Source organism: Ischnura elegans, chromosome X (assembly GCF_921293095.1).
Source record: "Ischnura elegans chromosome X, ioIscEleg1.1, whole genome shotgun sequence".
NCBI lineage: Eukaryota > Metazoa > Arthropoda > Insecta > Odonata > Coenagrionidae > Ischnura > Ischnura elegans.
Genome location: NC_060259.1, coordinates 96,080,561 through 96,107,029, shown reverse-complemented (window position 1 = coordinate 96,107,029; position 26,469 = coordinate 96,080,561). Strand labels below are relative to the sequence as shown.

General features: G+C 37.3%; 1 protein-coding gene across 1 annotated transcript in view; it reads left to right on the top strand.

Annotated features, from left to right (window-relative positions):
• The window catches only part of LOC124171605, a 35,715-nt gene extending 9,899 nt beyond the window's left edge, over positions 1 to 25,816 (top strand). Inside the window, exons 3-6 of the mRNA XM_046550815.1 lie at positions 10,507 to 10,563; positions 11,660 to 11,811; positions 18,899 to 19,025; positions 25,502 to 25,816. Of these exons, the coding sequence (XP_046406771.1) occupies positions 10,507 to 10,563; positions 11,660 to 11,811; positions 18,899 to 19,025; positions 25,502 to 25,697 (532 nt within the window). The 3' untranslated portion in view covers positions 25,698 to 25,816. The remainder of the gene's footprint in view (positions 1 to 10,506; positions 10,564 to 11,659; positions 11,812 to 18,898; positions 19,026 to 25,501) is intronic.
• The last annotated feature ends 653 nt before the right edge of the window (positions 25,817 to 26,469 follow it).

The window sequence follows — 26,469 nt, the reverse complement described above, 5'->3', positions numbered from 1 at the left end:
ATAGAAGCGAAAAACTTGTATTGCTGTCTACAGGGACAATCTAGTTATCATTCCATCGAACAATACTAAGACCTTCGGCTTTATCAAATGTTTGTTTTCATGTTCCTCTCGGTTTCACGTCGATGGTTTTATTATATTCTATCAGGCACTCCTCCGTTATATTTTCATGGATGGCTCCAGTGAAAAATAATCCTTTTTCTTTCAAAGCAATAAATAGTCTTCAAGATGAAAAGAAGTTATCGGTAAACATACGATGATTCGAGGGATCAGGGATAACCTTGAGAAATTCCAGAATAACACTTGCTTCCAAGCCTAAATTTCGATGGAAGTAATTTTCTATCGCCTGGTTGAACCCTAAAACCGTCTGAATAACATAAGCACCAAAGTTAAAAGCAAAATCTAAAAGGCTTGTTTTAAAAGAACATTTATGCACTGTAGTGACCAAAGTAAGGTACCATTTTCTCATTATTTCAAAATTTATGCGCAAATATTCCGATTTGTAATAATTTTTAATTCAAGTCGTCAAATTGAGGTCATAATTTACAAATCTGTCATTTTTGTCGAGACAGGAATTGTCTGAAAAGTGTAGATTATTTTTTATTAATCTGAATATGTTTTGGTTCAATCGTTACCAAACCAAATCTACGCCTTATCGTCTTCTTTCACCAATATAGTGTTGTGGAAGTCGGTGATATCGCTGAATCGTGAAGTAAGGAAGGACTAATTCGGATTGAATGTACCAAGTTTTGTGTTCCATTGCACCCGAAATGCTTTCATGTAATTCATAAATAGTCATTATTTGTTGTAATTCAATCTGTTGTTATAAAAATGTCAATTGAAAACTGGAAAATACGTTATCTTCTGCAAAAATATTCACTTCGACTCATTTCTTTCAAGCCGTAATGCATCTCTAATTTATATTTGATTTAGTTAAAATAATGCAGCATCTTATTGGAAATGTAATATCTAAGAATTTTAATTATAAAATATGACGATATCTCTCAAATACGAGGCATAAAAAAGGCGTAGGATTATATCTGACAGTAAAAACGGCATAATCCTACGAGACGGAAATATGTGGTAACGCGGGTTGCATAATTGCCTATAGATACCGGATTCGGCCAACGTTGCGAAAACGCAACATTATTTTCCGGATCTGATTTTTGCTTAATGTTGACTCCCTGACGAAATATAAGCTTCAATATCTATTAATTGAAATTTCTACGTCCACATGGACGAATAAAAAACTTAATAAAGGGAATAGTTACTCTTAGGAAAAATTATTTATCTTGCTTATCAGGAGACTCGAAAATTGACACATTTTGAGTATTTTTATAAATATCGAAATACTTATTAAATGTCATAATAATATCCCTTAAAATCAGTATACACTTATTTTTATTGAAAAAAGCGAATTCTACATGAATAAAATTCTATTGAAACATTTTTTTTGCATTCCTCAATAATGTTGCGTTTTCGCAACGTTGGCCGTAAATGGGTTAATTTGATAACTTCCACCTTTTATTGCATATTCAATTTGTTAAGCACTGTAAATGGCTTATATTGAATTCTGCCTACCTCATTTGAAAATATCAAATAAATTTATAAGATATTTGAACCAATTTCAAAGAAACATTTGCGTAATCATACGTGCTTGGCTTAGTCTATCATTCTATCGGAGGTTTGGTGAAGTAGGTACTTTGGTTTGGTTTGGTACAAGATACTAAATTACTTGCTTGAAGAGATGCCAAATAAAATGCCGAAAGTCTTTGCTTTGAATAAAAAATCAGCTTAATTTTGAATATTGGCTCCATACGGCTCACTGATAACTGCTCTTTCTAAATTTAACTTTATAGTGTTTCGATAGGGATATGTAGCAAATATTGGTATGCTGGAAAAGAGTGGCTTAAGCAATTGCTAATAACAGCATGTTTACTAATTTATGGTATACTACTGCGGAGGTATGCAGCAAAATACCCATTGGTTAATGGATACATTTTTGTACACCTTATCTCCCTAGTTTCTAATGTTACCAAACCCTTAGCGAAGAGAATATTCCGAAAATGCATTTCTGAATGGCAAACTGCATATTGATACGATACCATGTGCAATTGACAAACAATTCATCCTCAATTGAAACCATCATCTCCCAAACAGCAGTTAGCCCTAAACTAAGTCCATCTGGCCGGAATTTGGGATGCTTTTATTTATATTTGAGGTTGGTAGAGCTGTTTTTTCGACTTTTCTGTGAATGAATCGTTAACGCTTATAATTACACTGGACGGCAAAAAAGAATTTTTTCTCGAGCCCTGCTGTTTCTGATGTAAAATGACCTCCTGAATCCGAATATGACATCCGTTTTCCTCCATCACCCACCATTTTCGGGGGGAAGCCCCCCTCTAATTTTATCACTTTTGCAATAATTTGGAGGAATGAAAAGGATTATATTAGCATTTATGTTTCTAATTACGTTTTTGAGAGATGAAAAGTTCCAAAACATGATAATGAATGGTAAGGATGTAGATTTGTGGGATTAGTTTCCGTTAATGATTTTAAAAACGCATTACAATTATCAACTTTTCCTTTTTGTCGCAATTTTTTCACTTATTTTCTTCATCTTTCAGCTCCCATTTCATCTTCCCCTACCCGAAATATCCCAGAATGATGGAAAAATATATCACCAGCTAATGTTAGCAATGATAAAAATATTTAAGAACACGGCATAGAAAAAATACTGAAAATTTGTGCCAACAGTTCAGAAGGTACGCCACCAAGCTGGCGCCCTCAATACCACACGCGTATCAACAAAGAGAAAAATAACAAATGTGAAGAACGATGAATAACATAAGGTTTTTGGTATTTGATTTCCTTTTATACACTGAGGTAGACGTTTCTCATAAAAAAAACCAGCAGTAGGCCTAATATACATACCAACATGCCCGCATTCAACTTCTCTGAAAATCTCTTCATGGAACCGTTCCCAATGTTAATTCGAAACTGCTCCAAAATAATCTATGAAAAGCTCCAGGTGTGAATGAAGGAAATGCATTTTTTAGTGATGTTACACCACATGTCCTAATACGATGACAGTAATTCACCCAAAAAGTACTAACACACGTTTCAGAATCCAAGGCAAGCTCAATTTTCTTTGATTCAGGTGTTTCATAAACGTCGAATCTTGGAAAAGTTTCCTATTCTGGGGGCCCACGAATTTCTTCCTCGGTTTTTGCCTCAATAAAACGAAGACTAAGTTAAAAATTGAAATTCAGCTCCTGTCTTGTCGATCGCTTTCACAAAATATTTCACCTTTCCTGGTTTGATGTGCAATGGTGGCAAGTGAATATTTTCTGTCAGAACCAGAGAAACATGAGCGACATTTTTATAACCATGAGTGAAGCTTTCTCGCAGAGGCCAGCTCCGTAAGATGTAATGTTTTTCTCGGGGGCGGCTGTTGTATTCACAAAGAAAGCAGTTCAGAAGCAGCAATAGTAGTTTGACCTAGTATTTCGTCAAATTACTGTACAAGTGGTAAAGCAAGCACTTGCAGCTTAACCTGGCCCTGGCCGCCAGTTGTCAGCCAGAGTAAAATTCATATACAGTTTTAAGAATAAGAGAAAGAGGTATTTGTTGCGATGCACAGTGGGCGGAAATCGGAAAAAGCCGGACAAAATTACGAAATGGCTTTTTTGGAGTTATAAACTTGAAACTTCGCAGGTATACTCAAACATGATTGAAATTTATTGACATGTACTTCATTTGACATAGATCCTCCCCGTTACTGAGATACAGAGGCTCAAACGTGAGCAAATTTCCATAAAAACGCCCGTCTTCAATTTTCTCTGAAAATCTTCCAAAGTAAGTGAATGGTGAAGTTATGGGTGGATTCTTGCCGAATAAAAAACCACATAATCTGTTAGCATGGTGTTTTTTCTTTAATTTTCCGTAATATTAAAGAATACAGCCCATAAATTCTTACCGTGCAGTAACAAAATGGCGGATACTGTTTTTCGACGAAGTTTTACATTTAGGTAGAGTTTCAAATAGGTTTTCGGCAAGGTCGCGCAGAGTAACTTATATGAGAGCATTGTTTGAAGATTTCTTGAGGTCTTTATGCAGTTTTCTTTGAAATAAGTTTGCGTCGCCGGAAATTACATTGATTTTTCGATCGGGCGGCAGGGTTCTTCTCCGCGCGTCGGGAGTTGGATTAGCCGCGCCGCGGTAAGGTTATTGAAGCTGTATGGGTTTTAACGCTCAACATTCACCGTTTTTATGTTTTGCTTCAAGACACCGATTCTCAAATGGTCTATGGTGAAGAGAGTGGAGGTTTTTCATGCGATGTACTTGCACGTTTCATCGAAGTTCATTTCGTTATCTTTGGATACGATCGAAGACCATGCTTCTATTAAAAGCGTTCAAACCTCGACAAAGTGAGTTGTTTTCCTGGGACTCATACAAAAAGACCTACCAGAAAGATACCAGCTGAGACCCTTATACCTTCTTCAATCACCGATCCCTGACCCTCAGGATTCTAATTTCGAAAACGGTCGTTTTATGACACCCTGGAGCGGAGCCCTTGGCCGTCTTAACGGAGGTATTTCCATGGGAACTTCTAGCTTTTTTAAAATGTGCATCATACCCTCAGTTCTACTTTGACATACAGATTTTCATGTCTTTACACGTTTACCATACGTCCCTCCCCGTGTACGCATGAGGGCATTGGATAACCATAGGTTCGACAAATTTATTATTTCTAAATTTCACATAGGCTCCATCCGCCACTCCATAGAAAATGCCACCTCACATTATTACATGACTTGATATCTACAAAATAATATTGGAATTGGTAAAAAAAAATCATTCACTCGGTAAAAAATATTTGCTCCATTATTTATCGCGGAGGCTGAATTTAAGACAAGGCCCTGATGCTCTGAAATTTCTCAATGACTTCCTGACAAAACGCATTCTATGGCCATACTTTAAGAAATGGGTAGAGAGTTCTCGATATAATGAATGATTTTTGTGTCGTTCTGAAAACAAATTTTCAGTATTTTTTCTATGCCGTGTTCTTAAATATTTTTATCATTGCTAACATTAGCTGGTGATATATTTTTCCATCATTCTGGGATATTTCGGGTAGGGGAAGATGAAATGGGAGCTGAAAGATGAAGAAAATAAGTGAAAAAATTGCGACAAAAAGGAAAAGTTGATAATTGTAATGCGTTTTTAAAATCATTAACGGAAACTAATCCCACAAATCTACATCCTTACCATTCATTATCATGTTTTGGAACTTTTCATCTCTCAAAAACGTAATTAGAAACATAAATGCTAATATAATCCTTTTCATTCCTCCAAATTATTGCAAAAGTGATAAAATTAGAGGGGGGCTTCCCCCCGAAAATGGTGGGTGATGGAGGAAAACGGATGTCATATTCGGATTCAGGAGGTCATTTTACATCAGAAACAGCAGGGCTCGAGAAAAAATTCTTTTTTGCCGTCCAGTGTAATTATAAGCGTTAACGATTCATTCACAGAAAAGTCGAAAAAACAGCTCTACCAACCTCAAATATAAATAAAAGCATCCCAAATTCCGGCCAGATGGACTTAGTTTAGGGCTAACTGCTGTTTGGGAGATGATGGTTTCAATTGAGGATGAATTGTTTGTCAATTGCACATGGTATCGTATCAATATGCAGTTTGCCATTCAGAAATGCATTTTCGGAATATTCTCTTCGCTAAGGGTTTGGTAACATTAGAAACTAGGGAGATAAGGTGTACAAAAATGTATCCATTAACCAATGGGTATTTTGCTGCATACCTCCGCAGTAGTATACCATAAATTAGTAAACATGCTGTTATTAGCAATTGCTTAAGCCACTCTTTTCCAGCATACCAATATTTGCTACATATCCCTATCGAAACACTATAAAGTTAAATTTAGAAAGAGCAGTTATCAGTGAGCCGTATGGAGCCAATATTCAAAATTAAGCTGATTTTTTATTCAAAGCAAAGACTTTCGGCATTTTATTTGGCATCTCTTCAAGCAAGTAATTTAGTATCTTGTACCAAACCAAACCAAAGTACCTACTTCACCAAACCTCCGATAGAATGATAGACTAAGCCAAGCACGTATGATTACGCAAATGTTTCTTTGAAATTGGTTCAATAATACATTAATATTGGAAAACAAAAGCAATATTTACTGCAGGTTGCTTCCCAACTTCGGTAAATGCTAAATGGGGGTACGAGGAAAGAGCTTGTTCAACTGAAACCTGGTTTTGTTGAATAATTTTCTCAGTAGGCTAACAAATTTATAACGATTTTCCAAAATAAGGATAAGATTGATTATTACCATACGTGCCGACATGATTTGGTCTACGAAAGGAGTTCAAAATCTGAATTTTAGAGAGAGACAGAGTCACTGAAGCATGCGAACATGGCGGGCGACGGCAAGTGAGGAGGAGGGGTGTGGGAGGGGAGGGGGACCGCCTCAGCCGTCAGTTGCGCCGCGTCGCGCGAGCCGTATCGCTTAGCGCCACTCTTGGCGCCAGGCTGCGCGGGTCGCAAAGCCTAAACGGTGAAAGATACGCAAAAATCGACGAAATTTTAGCCCAAAGGGCCACAACATACCCTGATTACCCTTAATTTGACATTTTTTGGGAAATCATATGATAAATTAAGGGTGTTGGTATTTAGGCGCCCCTCGCTACCTAATTATTTAAACTTTTTCGAAAATCTTTTTTTGCCTATCCTTGTATACCCGAGGGTCATCGAAATCCGAGTGACGATTTTGGAATTTCCAAAAAAGTGTTTTTTTGGGACAGCCTAGAGATGCGTGAGTGACAGTGGCTTATATCGAGAGCCCATATTGAGTTAGCCATCCTGGATGGCAGTGGCGCAGCGAGGGGGGGTTGGGGGATAAACCCCCCCTCCCCCCCAGAGCTCAGAGAATTTTAAAATTTTAATCCATTTTACTTAATTGGAATAATATTACTTATAGAACGATGCTAGGATTATAAAAATATCCCTCAGAAGGCCGTAAAACTTACCATTTGGAACCATTTATCTTAAATTTTCTGGGAGAGTGCCTCCGCACCTCCCGCTTCCCCTGGTGGGTATTTCATACCCCCTAACTCCCCAGTATTAGTTGTCCCTAAAACCCCCCAAGCTTCAATTCCTAGCTGCGCCCCTGCTGGATGGACCACAAGGGTCTAGCACCCAAACTCATCAACATCCCTCAGGTGATATGGGTATCCAGGAGCCAGGATAGCATAGTGGTCTGCGCAATTGCCCAAATAGGACAAAGGTCCGAGACTCGATTCCCGGTCCAAAGGAAATTTTTCCGTGACAATGGTTATGAATACGAAGGGAGCGCTTCCGACGAACCGCTTTCAGTTATAGCCATAAGTCGCGTAACGTAATAACTTGGACGGGATGCTATTTTCGAATTGATGCGCTCTATTTATCATGGAGAAAAGATGTAGAACTAGCTTGAATAGTATAGTATTTATTTATAGTATTTAAATCTATTTCTTGTTTTATGAGATGCAGGTTTAATTTAATTTTGCTTAAATATATAACTAATTCCGATGCAAAAAATTGAGAAGTATGGCGTTTGGGCCATGAAATCACTTTTTGCTCTTAAGAAGCTATTAATTTTCACAAATACTCGGTACATATGACATCAAGAAAATGGCAAGACCGGATTGATAAAATTCCAGCACTAGGGTTAGGCTTCGCCAAATTTGTTTGCTGCAAGCCTTAGGATTGTGCAGAAAGAAAAACAGTAATCGCACAGTGTTATGGAGAAATTGGCATGCTGATAAAAATGGTTTAGCTGCTGAACGGTTTCGCAAAAAACCGTTCAGCTGTTAAAGTGTTTGTATTCGTGACGGAGGGGAATGATAGAGGAAAGGGCTCCGTCGTCTATGTCGCACTTCGGTGGCCTTGGATGGTCTCAGAGTCCTCTGGATTGTCAATAATACACTACACAGTTGGGGGGCACTACATAGTATGTACAGTGTACACATACATTACAACCCTATGAGGGAGTAGTGTAGAGAAGTCCAGAGGACTCTGGGATGGTCTGCACCGTAACTGCCATCTGTTGTAGCCACAACGCACTTGCTTTGTCTCTCTAATCGCGCCGTCTAATGGAAGCAAGGCACTTATATAAAAGGGGGCCGAGGATCGGTATTGAGATTAAATTTGCCGCAGCATGAATAAGATTCATGAATCATGCGCCAAGGAATGGCCGCAACATGCAGCCATATGACGCACAGTGGGCTGAAATCGAAAAAAGCTGGCCAAAAATTATTTTTTTCACTTTTTATTTTGGAATTATATTTCATTAGCATTATAAGCATTATATTTTCTACAATGTTAGCATGCAAGTGTTACAGTGAACACGAAGTCAAAATGAACGCGAGATCCAAAACAGCCAGAGGAAATGACTGGCCTCCAAAAAAAGAACGCCCTCCATGGAATGAATACCCTCCAAAAAATAATGCCCTCCGAAAAAAATACCCTCCACAAGAAGAATGCCGTGGGGGAAAAGAATGGCCTCCGCAAGATGAATACCCTGAGAAAAAGAATGGCTAAAACGAACCTAATATTTTGAACGGTGATCGAACCGTTCAGTAGCTATCCTGTTCTTCTTTGTGGATGAAAGGGAATGATAGAGGAAGAAAGAGAGGAGCTCGGTCGTCTCTGGTGCACTTCGATGGCCTTGAATGGTCTGCATCTTACCCACCATTTGTTGTAGTCACCAAGCACTTGATGGAGTAAGCTGCAGTTCAAAATACCTCTTGGTGAGCATACCTGATGGACCAAATATGCTGCACGTGTGCAGTGCAGTCACTGGGAGTTTTAGAGAACTGTTCACTTTATAACCGGTTCATTACAGTGTACAGTTCATTTTGGCAGTTCGGTTCTTTTTGACCCATCTCTATGCGGAGTGAATCCTGAAAGCAACAGCGCTTCATCGGTCATAATCTTTGAGGAAGTGGATATGAATAAGTCTCTATAAGGCTATCAACAAGAGAATATGATATCTCTTGCAAAATCAGTCAAAAATGGACTGAAAACACGTTGGTCGACTGTGACTTAGCACATTATGCAAATCTTATTTTAGATAAGTTTACGATACCAGAATAAGTTAACAGTCAACAAGCGGCGAAACGGAAATTGGTTGTCGTCTTGCATGGAGGCGACGTTGGCATGATGGTAAAAAATGATGCCATTGGATGGCTGAGACTTCATCATACCCTTGAGAGAAGCCAAGAAAAAACTCGAGTGCCTACAGTCCTTTTGCAGACTCAGCGGGGGCGATCGCGGGTTTGCGCCGCAACTCACCCACAGAGAATGTCCACTGCTTCGAGCGTAGTTTTAGAAATTACGACGTGTGGGAAGAATGTTTGAGCGCAGTCGCAGTGCACACCGGTGCAAAGTGTTTTATATTGTCCACAGTGAAAGAATTATTTGGCCTTCCCGGGATTCGAACCCGGAACTTCCGATTGCCTATCGGGTATGCTGCTGCCCTTTGCCCATCATATATGTAAGTTCCTTGTGTTAACGGTAACTGGTCGATTAATAATAGTAATTGAGAAAATGATGAGTGATGACATATGATTATATGACCCTCAGAAGATACCAAAGAACTTCCGTTAGATAAAGTAAATGTAAACACGCATGTATCGGTAGCCTTATTCGAACCTTGTTATTAACTTATTAACCGTGACCTTATTATTAGTGTTATTTATCTATTTGCAAATCGGTTCCTATCTTTATCGAGTCTCATTTTATTCATATATTCAGCAATTTTACATTATTTGATGATCGATGATGTTGATGGCTTGGAAAAATGATCATTGCGGGACCGATAAAGGTAAATTAGAATGACCGAAATTAGCAGTTTAAATCGTATGATGACTGAAAATATGGATTTCCGCACAAAAAAGGTTGTAAATTCATCTCAAGACTCGTGAATAAAGCGAAAATTAGAGGGGAAGTTGGAAATGCGGTGTCGTCATGGAGTGAGGGAGGACATGCATATTTATTCAAACTAAGGTTACGTTCAATATTTCCATTTTTATACGTTTCTAAGACACCGCATCGCATACGCCTACCATCAGAGTGCATGAAGAGTACAGGGTGAGTGCGGGGTGGGAGGAAGTCTCAGCGTAACTTAAGGGAGTCAAGGAGAGGTTATTTGGAGTTTTTTTCCACGTAGGCCATGATTTCGCTTCAAAAATCATTCCAAAGGCGCGACCAATTCCTTGTGCTGTAATCTTTTAACTCTCCGCGCTCGTCCGGCAGAGTCGCACCAACCACGCCCCCTTCCTCTCCATCGCTGTTTTCATACGCACCTTCAATCCAGAGCATCGATGAATTGAGCAAATTATCAGCAATTAGTGTTTATCAAGTCCCCACATCGCGTAATATCAGGATGAATTTCTCATAGTAGAATTATTTTTTTAATTATTATTGAACTTTCTTCTATTCTAGGTGGGATAGCGGCCACGGTAGACATGAAAATGGACCTCAACTCCTATCTCATTGTGAGTAAGTATGAAATTACTTGTTATCGGTAAATGTACGCTGTACACGTGGATTATATCGGTCTCTAAATGCTTCCCTAATAAGGAAGTAGTTCTCCTGTTTCAATCGTTTTTTCCAAATCCTGTTGAGAAAATCGGCTTACTAATTATGACAATCAATTATAATTATCAATGATGACAATCATTTTTGATGCCGTTCACGGTAATAGTATGCATATCTTGAAGCCCTCTCGACATATTTTCTCATTAATTCAATTTATTGTATTTAAATGGAGTAAATTGCGAAATAGTTAGTCGGAAGTGATAAAGATAGGTTAGAATGGCCTAAATTAGCAGAAATATTATCATTCCTCGAAGAGTGGGAGTCTATGCATGAAGCATTCTCTTTTCTTCTTTCAACTCGTTGGCTTCTCCAAATAGCATTATATTATTACCCTGAGCAGTTGGCCTTAAAAAGTTGGCCTAGTTGGCCTTCCGGTCACCCTTATATATCTATGTAGCAAGCTTTATAATCTGCCTTTTACTCTACCCCTCTAACTTACTGCTAATTTTTTTTAACCATCTACTTGATATTTCTTCAGCAAGATCTATTATCATAACGGAAGAGTGTGAGCGATTTTCAAAGATATTTTCCGCATAATATTCTCCCTGAAATGAGTCGCCACTGTGCACCTTGAGCTGATTTTTCTCTGGCTAGATGTTTACCAAATGCAACAGTTTTTCCCGAGGGTGAATCCTGCGAGAGTGGCATCCATACAGTGCTTTCCTTCCGTGGATGGCGCGAAGCTCAGATCTTTGCAAATCAGATGTTCACCTGAATTGAACTCATGTCGTCTCGGTGCAACTTGTAACATTTACCGGCAGCATCAGCAATAGGCTGGACCCACACACTACAATTGACTATTGACTCAAATGTGAAACGTGCCACGGTCCCTGGGCCAATCCTTCCCCCCTCCCATTCTCTCCTCTTCCCCACCCCTTCTTCCCCTTTTTTGCACACGGTATTTATATAAATACGGATGTAATCATGATCACGTCATCTGACGATGTAAATATGATATGAAAATCTGTTTATATTTTCTTTTTTTCGTTATTTTCAGGTCAATAAATGAAACATTAGCTTGCTTCCAACGTATAGTGAAAGACTGTCGCCATATAGATCACTATGTGGATTATCTTCTATTGCAAGACAGCCTCGCCAAAACACATGAGTGGCTTTGTGAAAAGGAACATTTACTGAAACGTTTCGGAGGTAAGTGTCGTATGAATAATAGTCACTTGCATGTGTTAACAACAGTGATTCGTATCATCCAAATGTCATTATCTTACGGTAGTTATAAAGTATCGGTATCATAAATATTCCCGGCAAAAGGTTTGGTTAAGGTTTGTGCTTGGTTGATGGCAGGGAGTTGGACCCACAAATCGGCTGATTATTTTTGCAAATTTAATTATTTCTCGGTGGATATACTCTTAAATATACCATTATAATTTCCAGTGAATGAAACTAAATTTATTATGGTAGATCTATTTATTATAATTGGGGAACGTTTCGTTGTGTAGTTAGATTTTGGAGTCAGAATCAGTGTTATCTCAGGCTAAGTAATTTAACTAAGTCGCGGAAAACGGGGTGATACCGTATGGCGGGGCAATACCGTGCACCTTAATTTTAGATCCGCTGGAGTACGTAGTGAGTGCTGGGAAGCACTACTGCATAGCGGAAGGAAAGCGAAACCGATAAAGACAATCTGGGAGCTTCTGCCTTTGCGCACGAGTATGTGACGAAAGTTTTTCTGTTTTTTCAACTTTTCTTATAATTTTAAGGACTAACTCGAATTGAGGTAAGGGAAGCATGTTATTAGTGTCTATATTCAAACTAGTGTTTTTGAATAGTCCATGTCATGGGCTACTTTTTTCATACAAAACAAAAGTCCTATATTGCTCTTATTTTAGGTTAGGGTTGAAAATGCTGCGTCATGTCGTTTTGGGGCAATCCCGTGCACCTTGCATGGGGCAATACCGTGCATGGCGGAAGGTGTACGGTATTGCCCCGTGCTGAACGATAATTCCCCATAAAGTATTATAATTTCTCCGAGCAACTCTAAGATAAAAATGCTTATGTGGATTATGAAGAGCCTTTCTATGTGTGACTTGCCAATCCTTCCTTAGTACACGCAAACCTCGATAAACCGAAAACACGATAGTCGGAACACCTCAATAATCCGAGCGAACTTCATCCGTCGTGTCGTCAGTTTGTCTGCACTTATTACGGATTTTCATATTTTGATACTACAATAAATCATTTTATCGTAAATAGAAATGGATTTTCTTTAATTTTAATTTTATGTTAGCTCTATTTTATTACAACTAAGATAGGGGTTGGTGTAATTTTTATTTTAATGTAAGCTAATATGCTTTGTTTTACTTATTCCGATGATGGAATAAAACTTCAAACTACATTCTCTATCTTTTTTTCCCCATTGTTTTGCAATATCGTTCATCATCACTGGTTTCGCTTTTTCGTAGGGCCCTCTTCGCTTCTATAGCGCTGAGGTGTTTTTCCCTCTCCCGTTCCTTCCGCTCCTATCCTTTCCCAGAGGCGTCGTCGGGCTCCCATCGCGGCGGCGCCTCTTTCCCTTTTCCCTTCCTCTGCAGACCCTCCCCGGGTGATCGGGCGTATAAGCCATTGGCTTGGTTCCCGGCCCCGGTGCGTTGTATCCTCGAAGGGTTCGCCCTGAACCCTCATACTCTTCAGCAAAAACCCCAATGATTAATATTTTATTCGAAACATTTTAGTGTGGTCAATTTTCATTGGAGCACGCTATTAAATTGAAAAGTTCAATGAAATTCCTGTATATGGCAGGTTTTCCTTAGAAAGGAATAAAAAGACACATATCTTTGAAAATGATGGCCCTCTGTTTTCTTGCTTACAGAATTGCTACTGTCGCGGTGAAAGTTAAAATTTCACATCATCGAGTTTGAAAAAAGCTTTGATTGACGTATTTTCGGATTCACTGATCATATATGGAGTTGTTATAAAACTAATTCGGAAGCGTATGAATTCAATACTGCATTATTAACAGAACTGCGGTTTAACTTATCAATAGGACGGGACTTTTGGCGAATTCGAACCTCGTGATGGTTTGAAGAGAGGAAGATCCGAATGACAGATTACGTTGGAAAGGGTTCTCCGATCTAGCTATTAAATTGACTCTTATAAAATTGACTCCTGCACTCTTTGCCCAGCCCTGAGTGGCTAAAAATCTTTAACATTCGGATTTTCCTATCTTCGGACAATTTCACTAAGGCCAATAGGGAAATTGCATACTTTTAATAGACGGTATGCAATGATATACTGCAGTAAATCCTTACTACCACAATATACTTTTTTCCGATCAAAATTCAGTTTATACACTGGAAAATGACTCCCAACACTCTTCCTAGTTTCGTGGGAAAAAAATAACGCCCCCACTAATCTTACGCCGTGAGGTCAAAATTCAGTCGGAGTCGTAGGTACAAGCTCAATAACGTCGGAACTGAAGATTTGGAAAAGCCACGATTCGTTTACAGGAGAAAATGGCTGAAAAAAGAAAAAAAAACTACAAGTGGTGCATTGTGCAAAAATATCCTAGAAAAAAATTTCGTTAGGAGGCCATAAGAAGAGACATGCCGTCCGTAGAGATGAGTGTCACGGAAAATAAGCGTATAATAAAAGGAATAATAAATCCGTGTGCTATGTCTGCGGAGATAACTCTTTAATATAAATAATATTTCCATATTTCATCGACTGAATAACTTGAAACTGATTTTCGAGACGGTGGAGTTCTCTCCTTTGGACTGAGCTCCAAGAGACTCTTCTGTCCCCTCTGTACGGAGCATTTTTGCAGGACATTCTTTAAGGAAGGTCTCGCGGATAATCACACACTTTCAGCACCAACCTTTTTCGACCCTTCCTAGCAGAGACTCCGCATTATCTCGGACTCGGAGGGTAGTTGGGCCCCCTCCTTTCGGGGTTTATAACCCTACCCTTTATATTGGCTCGCGGTCAATCATGCTTTGTTTATATGAATTAGATTCATGTATAATTGTTGCTTGGACGTAAATTGCAGAATTTGAATTGGATTCCTCGCTTTATTCTGAGAATTTTCAAATTTCGAACGAAGCTCTGCTGCCGTTATTAACGCATTTAATGCAGCAACAATTTCCATGTTGATATTTATTACTGACATCGATATATAAATTAATATTTATCGTAGAATTTCGTTTAAACATTCTAAACGTTGCTCACAAGACAAAGAATTCAATATTTAGTTCATATTTTTTGGAAAAAGGAACAAATATTTATTTCTAAAACTGACTTAATGAATAATTGAATGACCGCTGTCCTTGACCACAAAGAGGGGTAATACAGGACGAGGGGTCCAGACACCTGCTCCCGGATTTCGAGGGTACGGCCCAAGCCCCGCTTTGTTGGGTCCCAAAACTAAGACTTCGCGAACCGTCATAAAAGGGGGAGAGTGAGGAAACGTATATTTTCGGCATTCGTTATCCTGCGTAGATAAATCTCCGACGAAAATTTGCGGCTTTCTTCTTCCGGGTCAAGAAACGTACTGCCGCATATTTTCGCCGTCAGTAGTGAAAGGGTTGAGAATCAAAACTTCAAGAATCTTGTTTCTGGATGGCAACGAGGGAACGATGGACTCATTTGGAAGAAATTTATGGTACGAGTTCAATTTCAGTTGAGAGGGGGCATGGAAAATTCCATGATGTTTAAAATCAAGGGAGGAAATATGAAAGTGAAGAGCAACGTAGTTCCCCATCGTCCGGAAAATATTAATATTGTAATGTTACTGTAGAAAGGCATTAATTTCAAAGGTAAATTATTGACGCCTGAAGACGTTGTGTTTATTATATTGATCGAATTGCGATTGACTGATTCTTTTCGCAGATTAGGCAGTGACTTCGGGGTTTATGAGTCACAAGCTTGCAGATGGGGTTAGAAATTCGTGCATATTATCGCTATAAAAATTGAAACAATTAATAGTCTGGCCCATCGCAGATTCTAATCTGAAAGAGCTTCCTGCCGCCTTCCAGGCAAATTATTTTTATAAGTTGAAAGCATCATGGACTGCTTCGAGGTGGAAATAACGTTCACCATAAGACTCTCTACCGGACCTGCCAAGAAAATAAACATCTCACATGCTAGGCATATAGACGTTTTCGCCAATACGAGCTGATTACATGAATATCTCTCTTTTTTATGAACTATAAAACATTTCAGATGTACATCAGCTACTCAGCTACCTTTCCATTTTTCGGCATCGACTTTCGGCGCCGACGAAGTCTTCAGTTTCACTTGCTATCATGATGTAATCAGTAACAGGAAGGTTGCTAGAATCAGCCCTAGAATAACCATATTTCATTATCTTTACGCCATCTATTGCTTCCAATAGAGGAAAAATACATCAACTAATAGCCCTGCATTAATAATAAATAACTCCGATTCATTTGCACTTCAAGAAATGAATCGCACCTACGCCGCGCCGTCGCTTGGATTCATGTATGCGGCCTGTGTGCACTGAATAATGACGTCACTTTAACATCAGCCACTTATCGGGCGTTTTCGATTTTCACTTGTGTTAAAAATTATCTTGACCTTGGATGAATTAAATATCGGAAATTACTTTTAAAAAATAGTGAAAAATGTCATCGTGATTCGTCAACATATAGTTTTATGTAGTTTTTGGGCTCATGATCATATCTGAAATATATGCAAGTTCCCTAATAGTAGCTCATCGTAATTTACACCCATATTGATGCTTGGTTGAGACTTTGACTGCTCAAAGTAATTAGAATAGAAACTTTTTCGGGTCTTTCCGCGTTATCAGGTTGGCTTGTCGTTTCGCGACCCCTTCCGGTTGCTTCTTACCACAGCCTCTGAAGATGCGACCCCTCGCGAAGGCTCGCGAAACCTCAGGCTAACCTGATCACGCAGTAACACCCGAAAAAATTTCATCTCTCACTCCTATATTGATGTTTTTTTCCACTGCCGAACTTTCTTTATTTGATTTTGTTTCAACAGAAATTAATTCACATTTTTCTTTGTAATTTTTGCGGAAAATTATTAGTTAGTCTAAGTATTTTGCTTAAGAAGAACTTATGTAGTCATGTTTTTCTTGTACTGTTGGGAAACGTCAAATTATTACGAAAATGCTATGGCCAAAGAAATAGGGATTTTTAAAAGAATTTTTCGCATGGTGTAGCCATATTTTCGAATAGAGAAGTAATGACAGAATTAGCTCTTCTGAAAGTGTCCAAAATATTGATGTCTTACGTTATTTCAAAGATAAGTCTCGAAAGAAAAAGTCGACGTGACATCAGAGTGACTCTGAGGGGTAAACAAGATACCAGTATCCGTTTCTCAGCCACATCCGCAGTATGGCTCTCTTAGGTAATGCCACATCCGGGATGCCCTGATTCAGTGCGTGTGATGCATGGTCCAGTGAATTCGTCCATTGCGGAGCTGTCAACGTTTGCTCAAAATCAACGGGAAGAATGAAATGTTATGTGATTAATCGGAGTATAAGAAGACTTTGATTAAATATGAAAATGGTATGGTAATTTTTAAGAAATATATCCGCCAAGAAATTCGACGTAAAGTGGCCTCAGGTTGTCTAGCAGGCCAAAAATCGAAACGTTTTATAGCCTGCTTGAAATGAAGATCCATTTTTGATTTTGGCCTCTCTGATCTCTCTGTCCCTCCCAGCCAACACCAAGCTACAGAAACGACTGTTCAGCTTAATGAGCTCTAATTTCGTTCAAGAACTCACGAAAAATTTAAAAGTGGGTTTGATATCATAATATCAAACTTCATCAAAGGTTTGTACGAAGTGATGCTCCATGTGTCATACTTTGGATTTGAAACAAAAGTTCATATATTGTCTTCCATTAGTAGTCGAGGGTTCTCATTTAAAATTATTGTTTTTTAACCAAATTTTAAACGCTTTCTTTCAAAAAGAAGTAATAATAATTAACATGCCAGGAGTTACTCAATTGGTTTTTGAGGAAGAGAGAATCAATATTTTATTTTGAATGCGAGATTTGAATGCTTTTTTTTAGTAAAGTAAACAATAGATAAAATCAGATGTGATGATGTAAGTTATTGTGTTGATAATACGAGAGTTCCTTTATCTTTTTTAAGGAGAATTTTAAAAACGGTTTTAGTTTATGCTTTTCCACCAAAGAGATTTTTCAATAATACACTCTTACAGTGTCCATATTTTGCATGCTTTTTAAACTTTGAATATATCAAGTAGTTAACATGTAATTTTAGATTATGAATATACATGTTATTGAGTCAAAACAATGACAAAAAACCTCTTAAGGACTTACTCTAAAGGACTCAGGTTATACTTTTTAAAATATTTTAAATTTATAAAATCATTAATTTTAGGCATTTAAATGGTACAAAAATACTTACTTATAATGTTTATCGAATTCATCAATGGGCTACCCTATTCTTTAAGACGTAATAATGAGGTCTTTTCAGTCACAGTTGTTACATAAAATTGTATCCAAAAATCCTTTCATTTCAAATGCTATAATATGCTGAGATGGTGCTCCAATTTTGTTTCAAAATTATATGTATTATTTCGAACTGTCCTGAATTTTTTCCGTTTGGTGAGAAAATAAAATGTGCGCGATGTTTTTTCAATGAAGTTCTAAAACGCCGACGAGAAAGTTTTTTGGACGGTTGTTTTCTATGATCACTGAATCATCGCACATATAATTGGCTATCTTACTGTTCATTAGAATTATGATTATGGTTATCGATTTCGTGTGTAATATCTTAAGTACGGATCGATTTCCTAATCGAGCTCTGCCGAAATGAGGACCGGACATTTTTCAGAGCATGAATACTTGTTGTCAGATTCTGTAAGCCTAATCTTGCCATCACGTCTTAATTGGTTTATAAATATGATGCATAACATTGTAAACGAATCTTTCCCTAGAATTTGTAATTTGAAATATTGATTCTAGTTTCTTAGATTAGATGCTAATGCTTTTTTGAACCTATAACAGAAATAGCCTTTGTTATACAATTTTAAGCAGTTGGAATGAACTGCTCACTAAGTGTTCACTTTGAGTGAATTAAATTCAGTAACATCGCTCTCATGCAGTTGTTGGAAATCATTTTCATTCTAAGAGTTCATTTGCAATTACTTCTGAGCACAATTGATACCTCACGTAGTTTAAGTCTTGATTTATCAATTTCTCATCATTTATAGGCTCATAAATTTCGCAATATTTTCCTTATAATATATGTAAGATGTTTATAATAGCTTTATTGCAGTCAAAGGAGTGCATTGAGAAGGTACGGATGGAGTCCCAGAGGTGTTCATCTCCACAGCTGCCGCAAAATATCTGGCAGAAGACTTTGCGTCTCGAGACTGATCGAAGCATTTGCCCGTGAGTCCTATTTGCTATTTATGCTGTCAATTTGGCATGTATAAACTTTGTACTATCGATTTTAATAATATGTAGACACCCAAGAGTCCTTCACGGCAACAAGAGCCGTCGAGGACGGACGGAGACGCGACTGGGCTAACGAATCTGGAGTCAAACTATGAGAGCAAAAGCCGTATCGGAATTAAGGCAGATGGAATTTATTGAGAAAAATCACGTCCACGCACACGAGGGTTTTTGCTCGAAGTAATCATACTTTTTTCATTTCTTAAAAGATGTATTCTAAAAATCAGCATGATCTATTCAGATGGCTCAAGAAAATATTAATACCGATTTTTTTAAGCTAAATATATATAAATTAACGACGCTATCCACGCATTTATTTATAATCAAAATGGATGGCAGCCATGTCTTCCAACTTTTTAATCAGTCCACACGTGATTGTGCTCAGATGAATTTTTTTGGATAGAATAGGTGATTATTGTTAGTGAGTAAAACCATAGGGTAAGTATACACAGAGGGCTATGGCACGTACAGAAATCGTATATAGTAACTTGAGTTTTCTGAGTTTATATTTCTAATCCAGTAGTCGGAAGACTGCTCTTAGTATTAAGTTCAAACTTGCAGCAAACGTTTATTGTCCATTTTTTCTGGTAACCTTTAATTTGTTCTTAACTCAGTTTCAACGTTGTTATGTTTGTTTATATATTTTTGGATAAAAAATCTGGAATTTTTCAAGGTACAAAACAATCGCCTGCTAACTTTCGTATCTTACTATATATATCCATGTATGCTGCGTTTGAAATTTTGAGAAAATTATAAATATATTTTTTGTGAAAAAATTATAGCTTTATCAGGAATACGAAAGGAGTGAAGAATTTTTGATTTTCTCAAATACTTTTACCGTGCCATTATTTCAGCCGCTTGCTATTTCGTGGTGATTATCCGTGGCTTTTTCATTCATCTGTCAGCTAACAGTTCTTAACACCATCCTAGTAACTGCAGGGAAAGTTTTTAATACCTAATTTCCTATTTAAACATTTTTATGTTTTGGTTTCGACGTTGTTATATTTAGTTAAGTATCTTTGGGCCTAAACTTCCGATTTTTGCTAGGTGGGAGGGATTAGCCTAATAACAGTAGTATTATACGATATAGGCTCATATATGCATGAAATTTGGATAAAACTATAAATTTATTTTTGCCGAAAGAATTGTAACGTAATCTCGATTACAAAGGGATTTATGAATTTTAAATGGCCGCACCTTTTCAGGTTTTCCTTTTTTACAGACCTGAATCTGCGCTGAAGGCTCCCACCTCTCAATGAGATCGTTTTGCCATTAGATAGGTTGGCGAGGTGAGGCTATTGTTTTGACGAAGAAGCTTAGACCATATAAGCAAGACCATATATGGTCTAAGCGAAGAAGAGATTTTCCGTGAGGGAAAAGTTTTTCGCTTCATGGGACAATATAAATCCTACTGATGTTAATCGCTTCGTCGAACGATGAACATATCGAATGAAATAGATTTCGCGCAGTGTGCTTCAGAAATTCATTTAGGAACTACCTCATGTTGGTGAAATGTATGTTATTTACCACTTCAAGTGCTGAAAAATTACATAAAAATAGGAATGTGCGATTTGATCTCTAAATTGAAAAACAATGCACTGTTTGCCTTTCGCTAACGGTCATAATCTCTTCACCACAGTTGGTAGCTATAGCTGTAAAAGCGTTTGGTAATCAATTCTAAAGCGCGCCGCTGTAAACACAATAGGTATGTATCAGCAATATCATTATATTTTTGGGAATAGGGGTGGTCGGTGACGTAGCGGGATAAGTAATGGCCCATTCTGTTATAACGTCGAAAATGAAAATGGTTCTTCCGGCTCATCTTAAAGGGCCTTACGTATAAACACTGAGTCAAAATATGAATCCAATGAGAGGAAAAACCTCGCCACGGAGTCCGAAAGAATACACTCCAACGGCCCAACCTCTTCATGTATTACGAAGACGAGGCCCCGTATGCAAGTAGTTTTATTCCATGCGCAGTTATTGCGGTAAAGTTCTGTGAGGATTAGATTCTGTTGAAATTATAGTTTTATTCGTTCAATAAAAGAGTCGTTCTTGGCATCAATGCAGTAGATACAGTCGACTGAAGATAAAGTTGAAACTGGATTTATAATAATAATAATAATAATAATAATAATAATAATAATAATACCACTTCAAGTGCTGAAAAATTACATAAAAATAGGAATGTGCGATTTGATCTCTAAATTGAAAAACAATGCACTGTTTGCCTTTCGCTAACGGTCATAATCTCTTCACCACAGTTGGTAGCTATAGCTGTAAAAGCGTTTGGTATATAGTTGGAAAGCACCAGGGGCAGATAAAATCCAGAATTATTGGTATAAAAAATTCACATCCATCCACAAAAGTCTAGCGTTTGGTCTAAACGAGATCCTTAAAAACCCAGAATCCTCACCAAACTTCCTCACACAAGGAATAACATACCTAAAACCGAAATCCGATAATACAATGGACCCAAATAAATATAGACCAATTACATGTCTACCCACAATCTATAAAATACTATCATCAATTTTGGCAAAAAAGATTTACAAGCATATCGAGACACATGACATCTTGTCGGAGGAACAAAAGGGATGTAGAAAGAAATCACAAGGCTGTAAAGAGCAATTGATAATCGACAGTGTAATTATGAACACTGCGAAAAAGGCCAAGAGAAATCTATTGATAGCATACATAGATTACCAAAAGGCATACGATTCGGTTCCACATTATTGGCTAAAAGAAATCTTAAAAATTTACAAAATAGATATTTCAATTGTGGAGTTTCTAAACGCAGTAATGAGCAAGTGGCAAACTCAGTTGGTATTGAATACCTCTCAAGGTCAAATTCAAAGTAGTATTATCCGAATAAAAAAAGGAATATTTCAAGGGGATTCACTGAGCCCATTATGGTTCTGCCTAGCTGTCAACCCATTATCAAATATATTAAATTCAACAAAATATGGATTCAAATTAAAAATTGATAGAAATCAGACACATATGATTAATCATCTGTTCTACATGGATGATCTAAAGCTATATGCCCACAATCAGAAGGAGTTAAATTATATGTTGAAATTAACGGAGAGCTTTAGTAATGACATATGTATGAAGTTTGGAATAGATAAATGCAGAAAATTAGAAATTAATAAAGGGAGATACGTTAAAGGGCAAGATATTCTTTTAGATAGCGGAAAAATCGAAAACATGGAAGAACATGAAAAATATAAATATCTTGGCATACTGCAGAACACTCAAATCCCACAGAAAGAAATTAAGGAAAAAGTCACAAGAGAATATAAAAATAGGCTTCAACTTATACTTAAAACGCAGTTAAATAGTAGGAATACAACAAAAGCCATAAATACATTTGCTGTTCCAACTTTAACGTATACATTTGGTGTAATTCATTGGACTAATACGGATTTAGAAGACCTAGATAGATTGACAAGGAAAGCATTAACAAATTACAAATCACATCATCCAAATGCTGCTGTCGAAAGGTTATACATTAAAAGAAAAAATGGTGGTAGAGGTTTAATACGCATTAAGAGCCTACATTACAGAATTATAGATAAATTTCGAAATTACTTTTTCCAGAAAGGCGAGACGACTAACCTCTATAAGTCAGTCGTAAAAAATGATGATAAAGCAACACCACTCCAGCTTAATGTCAGAGACAATTCAATAGATGAAGAAAAAATAGAGGAGCTAGAAGACACATGGAGAAGCAAGCAAGTACATGGCATACATCACAAATTTCTTCATCAGGAATGCGTAGACACCTCACTATCAAATGCCTGGTTACAAAGAGGTGAGCTATATAAGGAAACGGAGGGGACAATGGTAGCCATTCAGGACAGAGTAATTGGTACGAAGAATTATAGGAAATATATAATCAAAGACGGAAGCGTATTAAATGACTTATGTCGCAAATGTAATGCAAAGAGTGAGACGATAGAACACATAATTAGCGAATGTACGAATCTAGTAGGTAATGAATACACCAAAAGACACAATAATGTATGCAAAATTATTTATTTAGAAATAGCGTATGTTACCGGATTAAAAGTGGATCATGAACCATATTACCTTTTCACCCCTGTTACAGTGCTAGAAAATGAAAATTACAAATTATACTGGGACAACACAATTTACACAGACAAACCTGTCCAGCATAACAGACCGGACATAATCTGGATTAAAAAAAAAGAAAAGCAGACCTTTATAATTGAAATAGCAGTTCCGGCTGACCACAACCTTAAGAAGAAATACGAGGAAAAGAAACAAAAATATCAAGACCTCGCAAGGCAAATAAAAACTATCTGGAAACAGGACGTGGTCACCATCATCCCCATAGTAATATCATCAACAGGAATAATACATTCATCACTCAATTTTGGAATTGAAAAATTAAAAATTAAAAGAAACACAATATATAACATTCAAAAATCTGTAGTACTGGATACATGTAGAACAGTTAGATTGTTTTTAAATGAATTGTAACTTGAGGCAGCGTCTTGGCAAGGCCCGACGCTGGCAGACCTCCAAGTAAATCTTGTGGAATAAAGAATAATAATAATAATAATAGATAGATAGCAGTTCCGGCTGACCACAACCTTAAGAAGAAATACGAGGAAAAGAAACAAAAATATCAAGACCTCGCAAGGCAAATAAAAACTATCTGGAAACAGGACGTGGTCACCATCATCCCCATAGTAATATCATCAACAGGAATAATACATTTATCACTCAATTTTGGAATTGAACAATTAAAAATTTAAAAAAACACAATATATAACATTAAAAAATCTGTAGTACTGGATACATGTAGAACAGTTAGATTGTTTTTAAATGAATTGTAACTTGAGGCAGCGTCTTGGCAAGGCCCGACGCTGGCAGACCTCCAAGTAAATCTTGTGGAATAAAGAATAATAATAATAATATATATTTATTACACATTATGGTACATGAAATTTTAATAGGTTACTCAAGCATGAGTTTTTACGAAGGTGGAATATAGGCACCCCTGTGGTAAGAACCAGTGTTGGGGTTGCCATCTCTTAAATTAAACATACAGCTGGCTGGTGCGGCCAAAAACAAAAGAATATACCGTAAGTAATGAGTCAAAGTACGCTTTCCTTTAACGTCTGTTCCTTTGAGAAAATTATGAAAAATTGAAACGTAAAAATAAATGAAAACAAATACATTAATTACCATGATACATAGAAATATTTCATACACTGTACAGAAATCAGACTAATGACATACAATGTAAAAAATAATGTGCAAAGATAGTATTTACAAGTACACTTCAATATTGTCTATAGAGAACACCATATTTTTAATTCACGTAAAAACAACGTGAAGGACTTTATTGATGTGATACGAAATGGTAGGAGGTTAAACATCTTACTAGCACAATATAAATAAAATCTTCTGAAAGCTTCATTATTCGGTTGTGGAATAGGTACTCTATTCCGTGACCTCAAGCCATGATAGGGAATATTTACATAGCCATTGAAATTTCCTTCTCTGATATAATACATGCGTAGGACTCTATAAACATATAAATATCTAAGGGGTAAAATACCTAGTAATTTAAATAATGGGTAAGAAGCGTCGAAAGACTTTATTAAAATAATGTTGAAAATATTGTTGAAAGACTTTTTTAAAATAATGGCTCCATCTACGTTAAGACATTTATGCCATACATTTCTGAACATATTCATTCATGGAGAGGAAATAAGCAGGAGAAGTGGCAGTAGTTGTATCCTCGTGTCCTTACGGCTGATTACTATCAAATCTCCGTTGAGTAAAATGCCTACAAGCAGTATCGACAATATTCATCAAATAACCAGATGCATTCGTAGTTGAAATCATTTTGATAACCCAAGAGCCTGAGTCATGATTCTAAATCAAACGATGACCATAGTATTAAAAATTACAGTAATTGGTCCCCAAAAATGCGGGAAATGACGTGATTAAAAGCAGCAACGCTTTCCTTCCAGCGGGTGTGTGACCCACAAATAGCTCTGAGGACCAGGTGGAAATAAATTGGTACATGAACTATTTCATCCTTAATAATCCGGAAAATCTTAATAACTTCTATACAATGAATTTAATTTCTTTTTTGACAAATATTATTGATGTCAGCTCAAAGGTTTCCGCGGCATTGATTAGATGATATCTGCATTTTTGGTTATGTGTCTCAATTTTGTTACGTTTTAGACAACATTTACGCTGACCATAATAACAGCGTCTTCAGGTCGAAGGTTCATCGAAATCAAAGTCGTTCATGGAAACCTTTGCCTGAAAACCAACAGACGCGAACCTATTCCAAAAGAATTCAGGCGCCATATTATAATGTTGTTTATGGAACTCGTCTGAAAATGTTATTTTACTTTCAGAGATCTCAAATTGCAACACAGCTGTTTGCTTCAGCCAAGTGAGCTGCAGAGGTGTGGTCAACAAGCAGTGGACATATACAACTCTACAATGCAGATTTTCACTGAAAGTTGGTGTAATGAAGCATCTGCTGTCAGAGCGTATGCCGTTATATTTTCACTCTTTGCTTTCTTTATTTGTCGAATGGTTGTAACCTAACATTATGGAGTGAAATATATTCCTTAATATTATACCGGGATATTTTCCCAAGAATTGCAGGAGAGGGCAGAAGTTGTATATTTTTTGTACATGAGATGTGATAAAAAGTACAAGGTTTACCGAATTGTTTTTATATCATTTCGTCTGTAGCAATTGAAAAACTTATACTAGGGATTACTGCTTTACTTTATGTCTTGGAAATGAGAATGGGGAGATAGTTGCGAGATTTACCCTCAAATTTCGTTTGAAAGCGTCGAATTTATTACCCTGGAGTTTTCATTAGGGCTTAAAAATTTTGAGATTAGGTTTGACATGTCTCTTTTGTTCCTTATCATCAACATGCTAAAAATCCGAAGGTAGGTGTCTCGGAGTTCTTCATTCAATAGAGCTATTCAATATCAGCTCATCTTTGAACACATGCATACATGCATAAGCCTTCTATATTAGATCGTTCATTTTTTGCTCCAATTACCATGTTTTCAAAAGGGGTTTCTTCAATCATTCGCTACTTAGAATTTCCACGTTCCTTTAACAATCACTACACATAGAAATTTGGTCTTCGTCACTCTTCTGTGGCGTCACATTTCGAACATTTCCAGCCTTAACGTCTCAGCTGCTGTAATTGTCCATGCGTCAAGGGGATCGGGTTAGTGAGGTGACGTTCCCCCCCCCCGTGGTCTCGGGTTCAATTGCCGGCGGTGGCAGAGAATTTTCAGAGACCTGCTTGAATGATATATGGAGGACATTTCAAGCGCAACACTCCGTCCGTCGG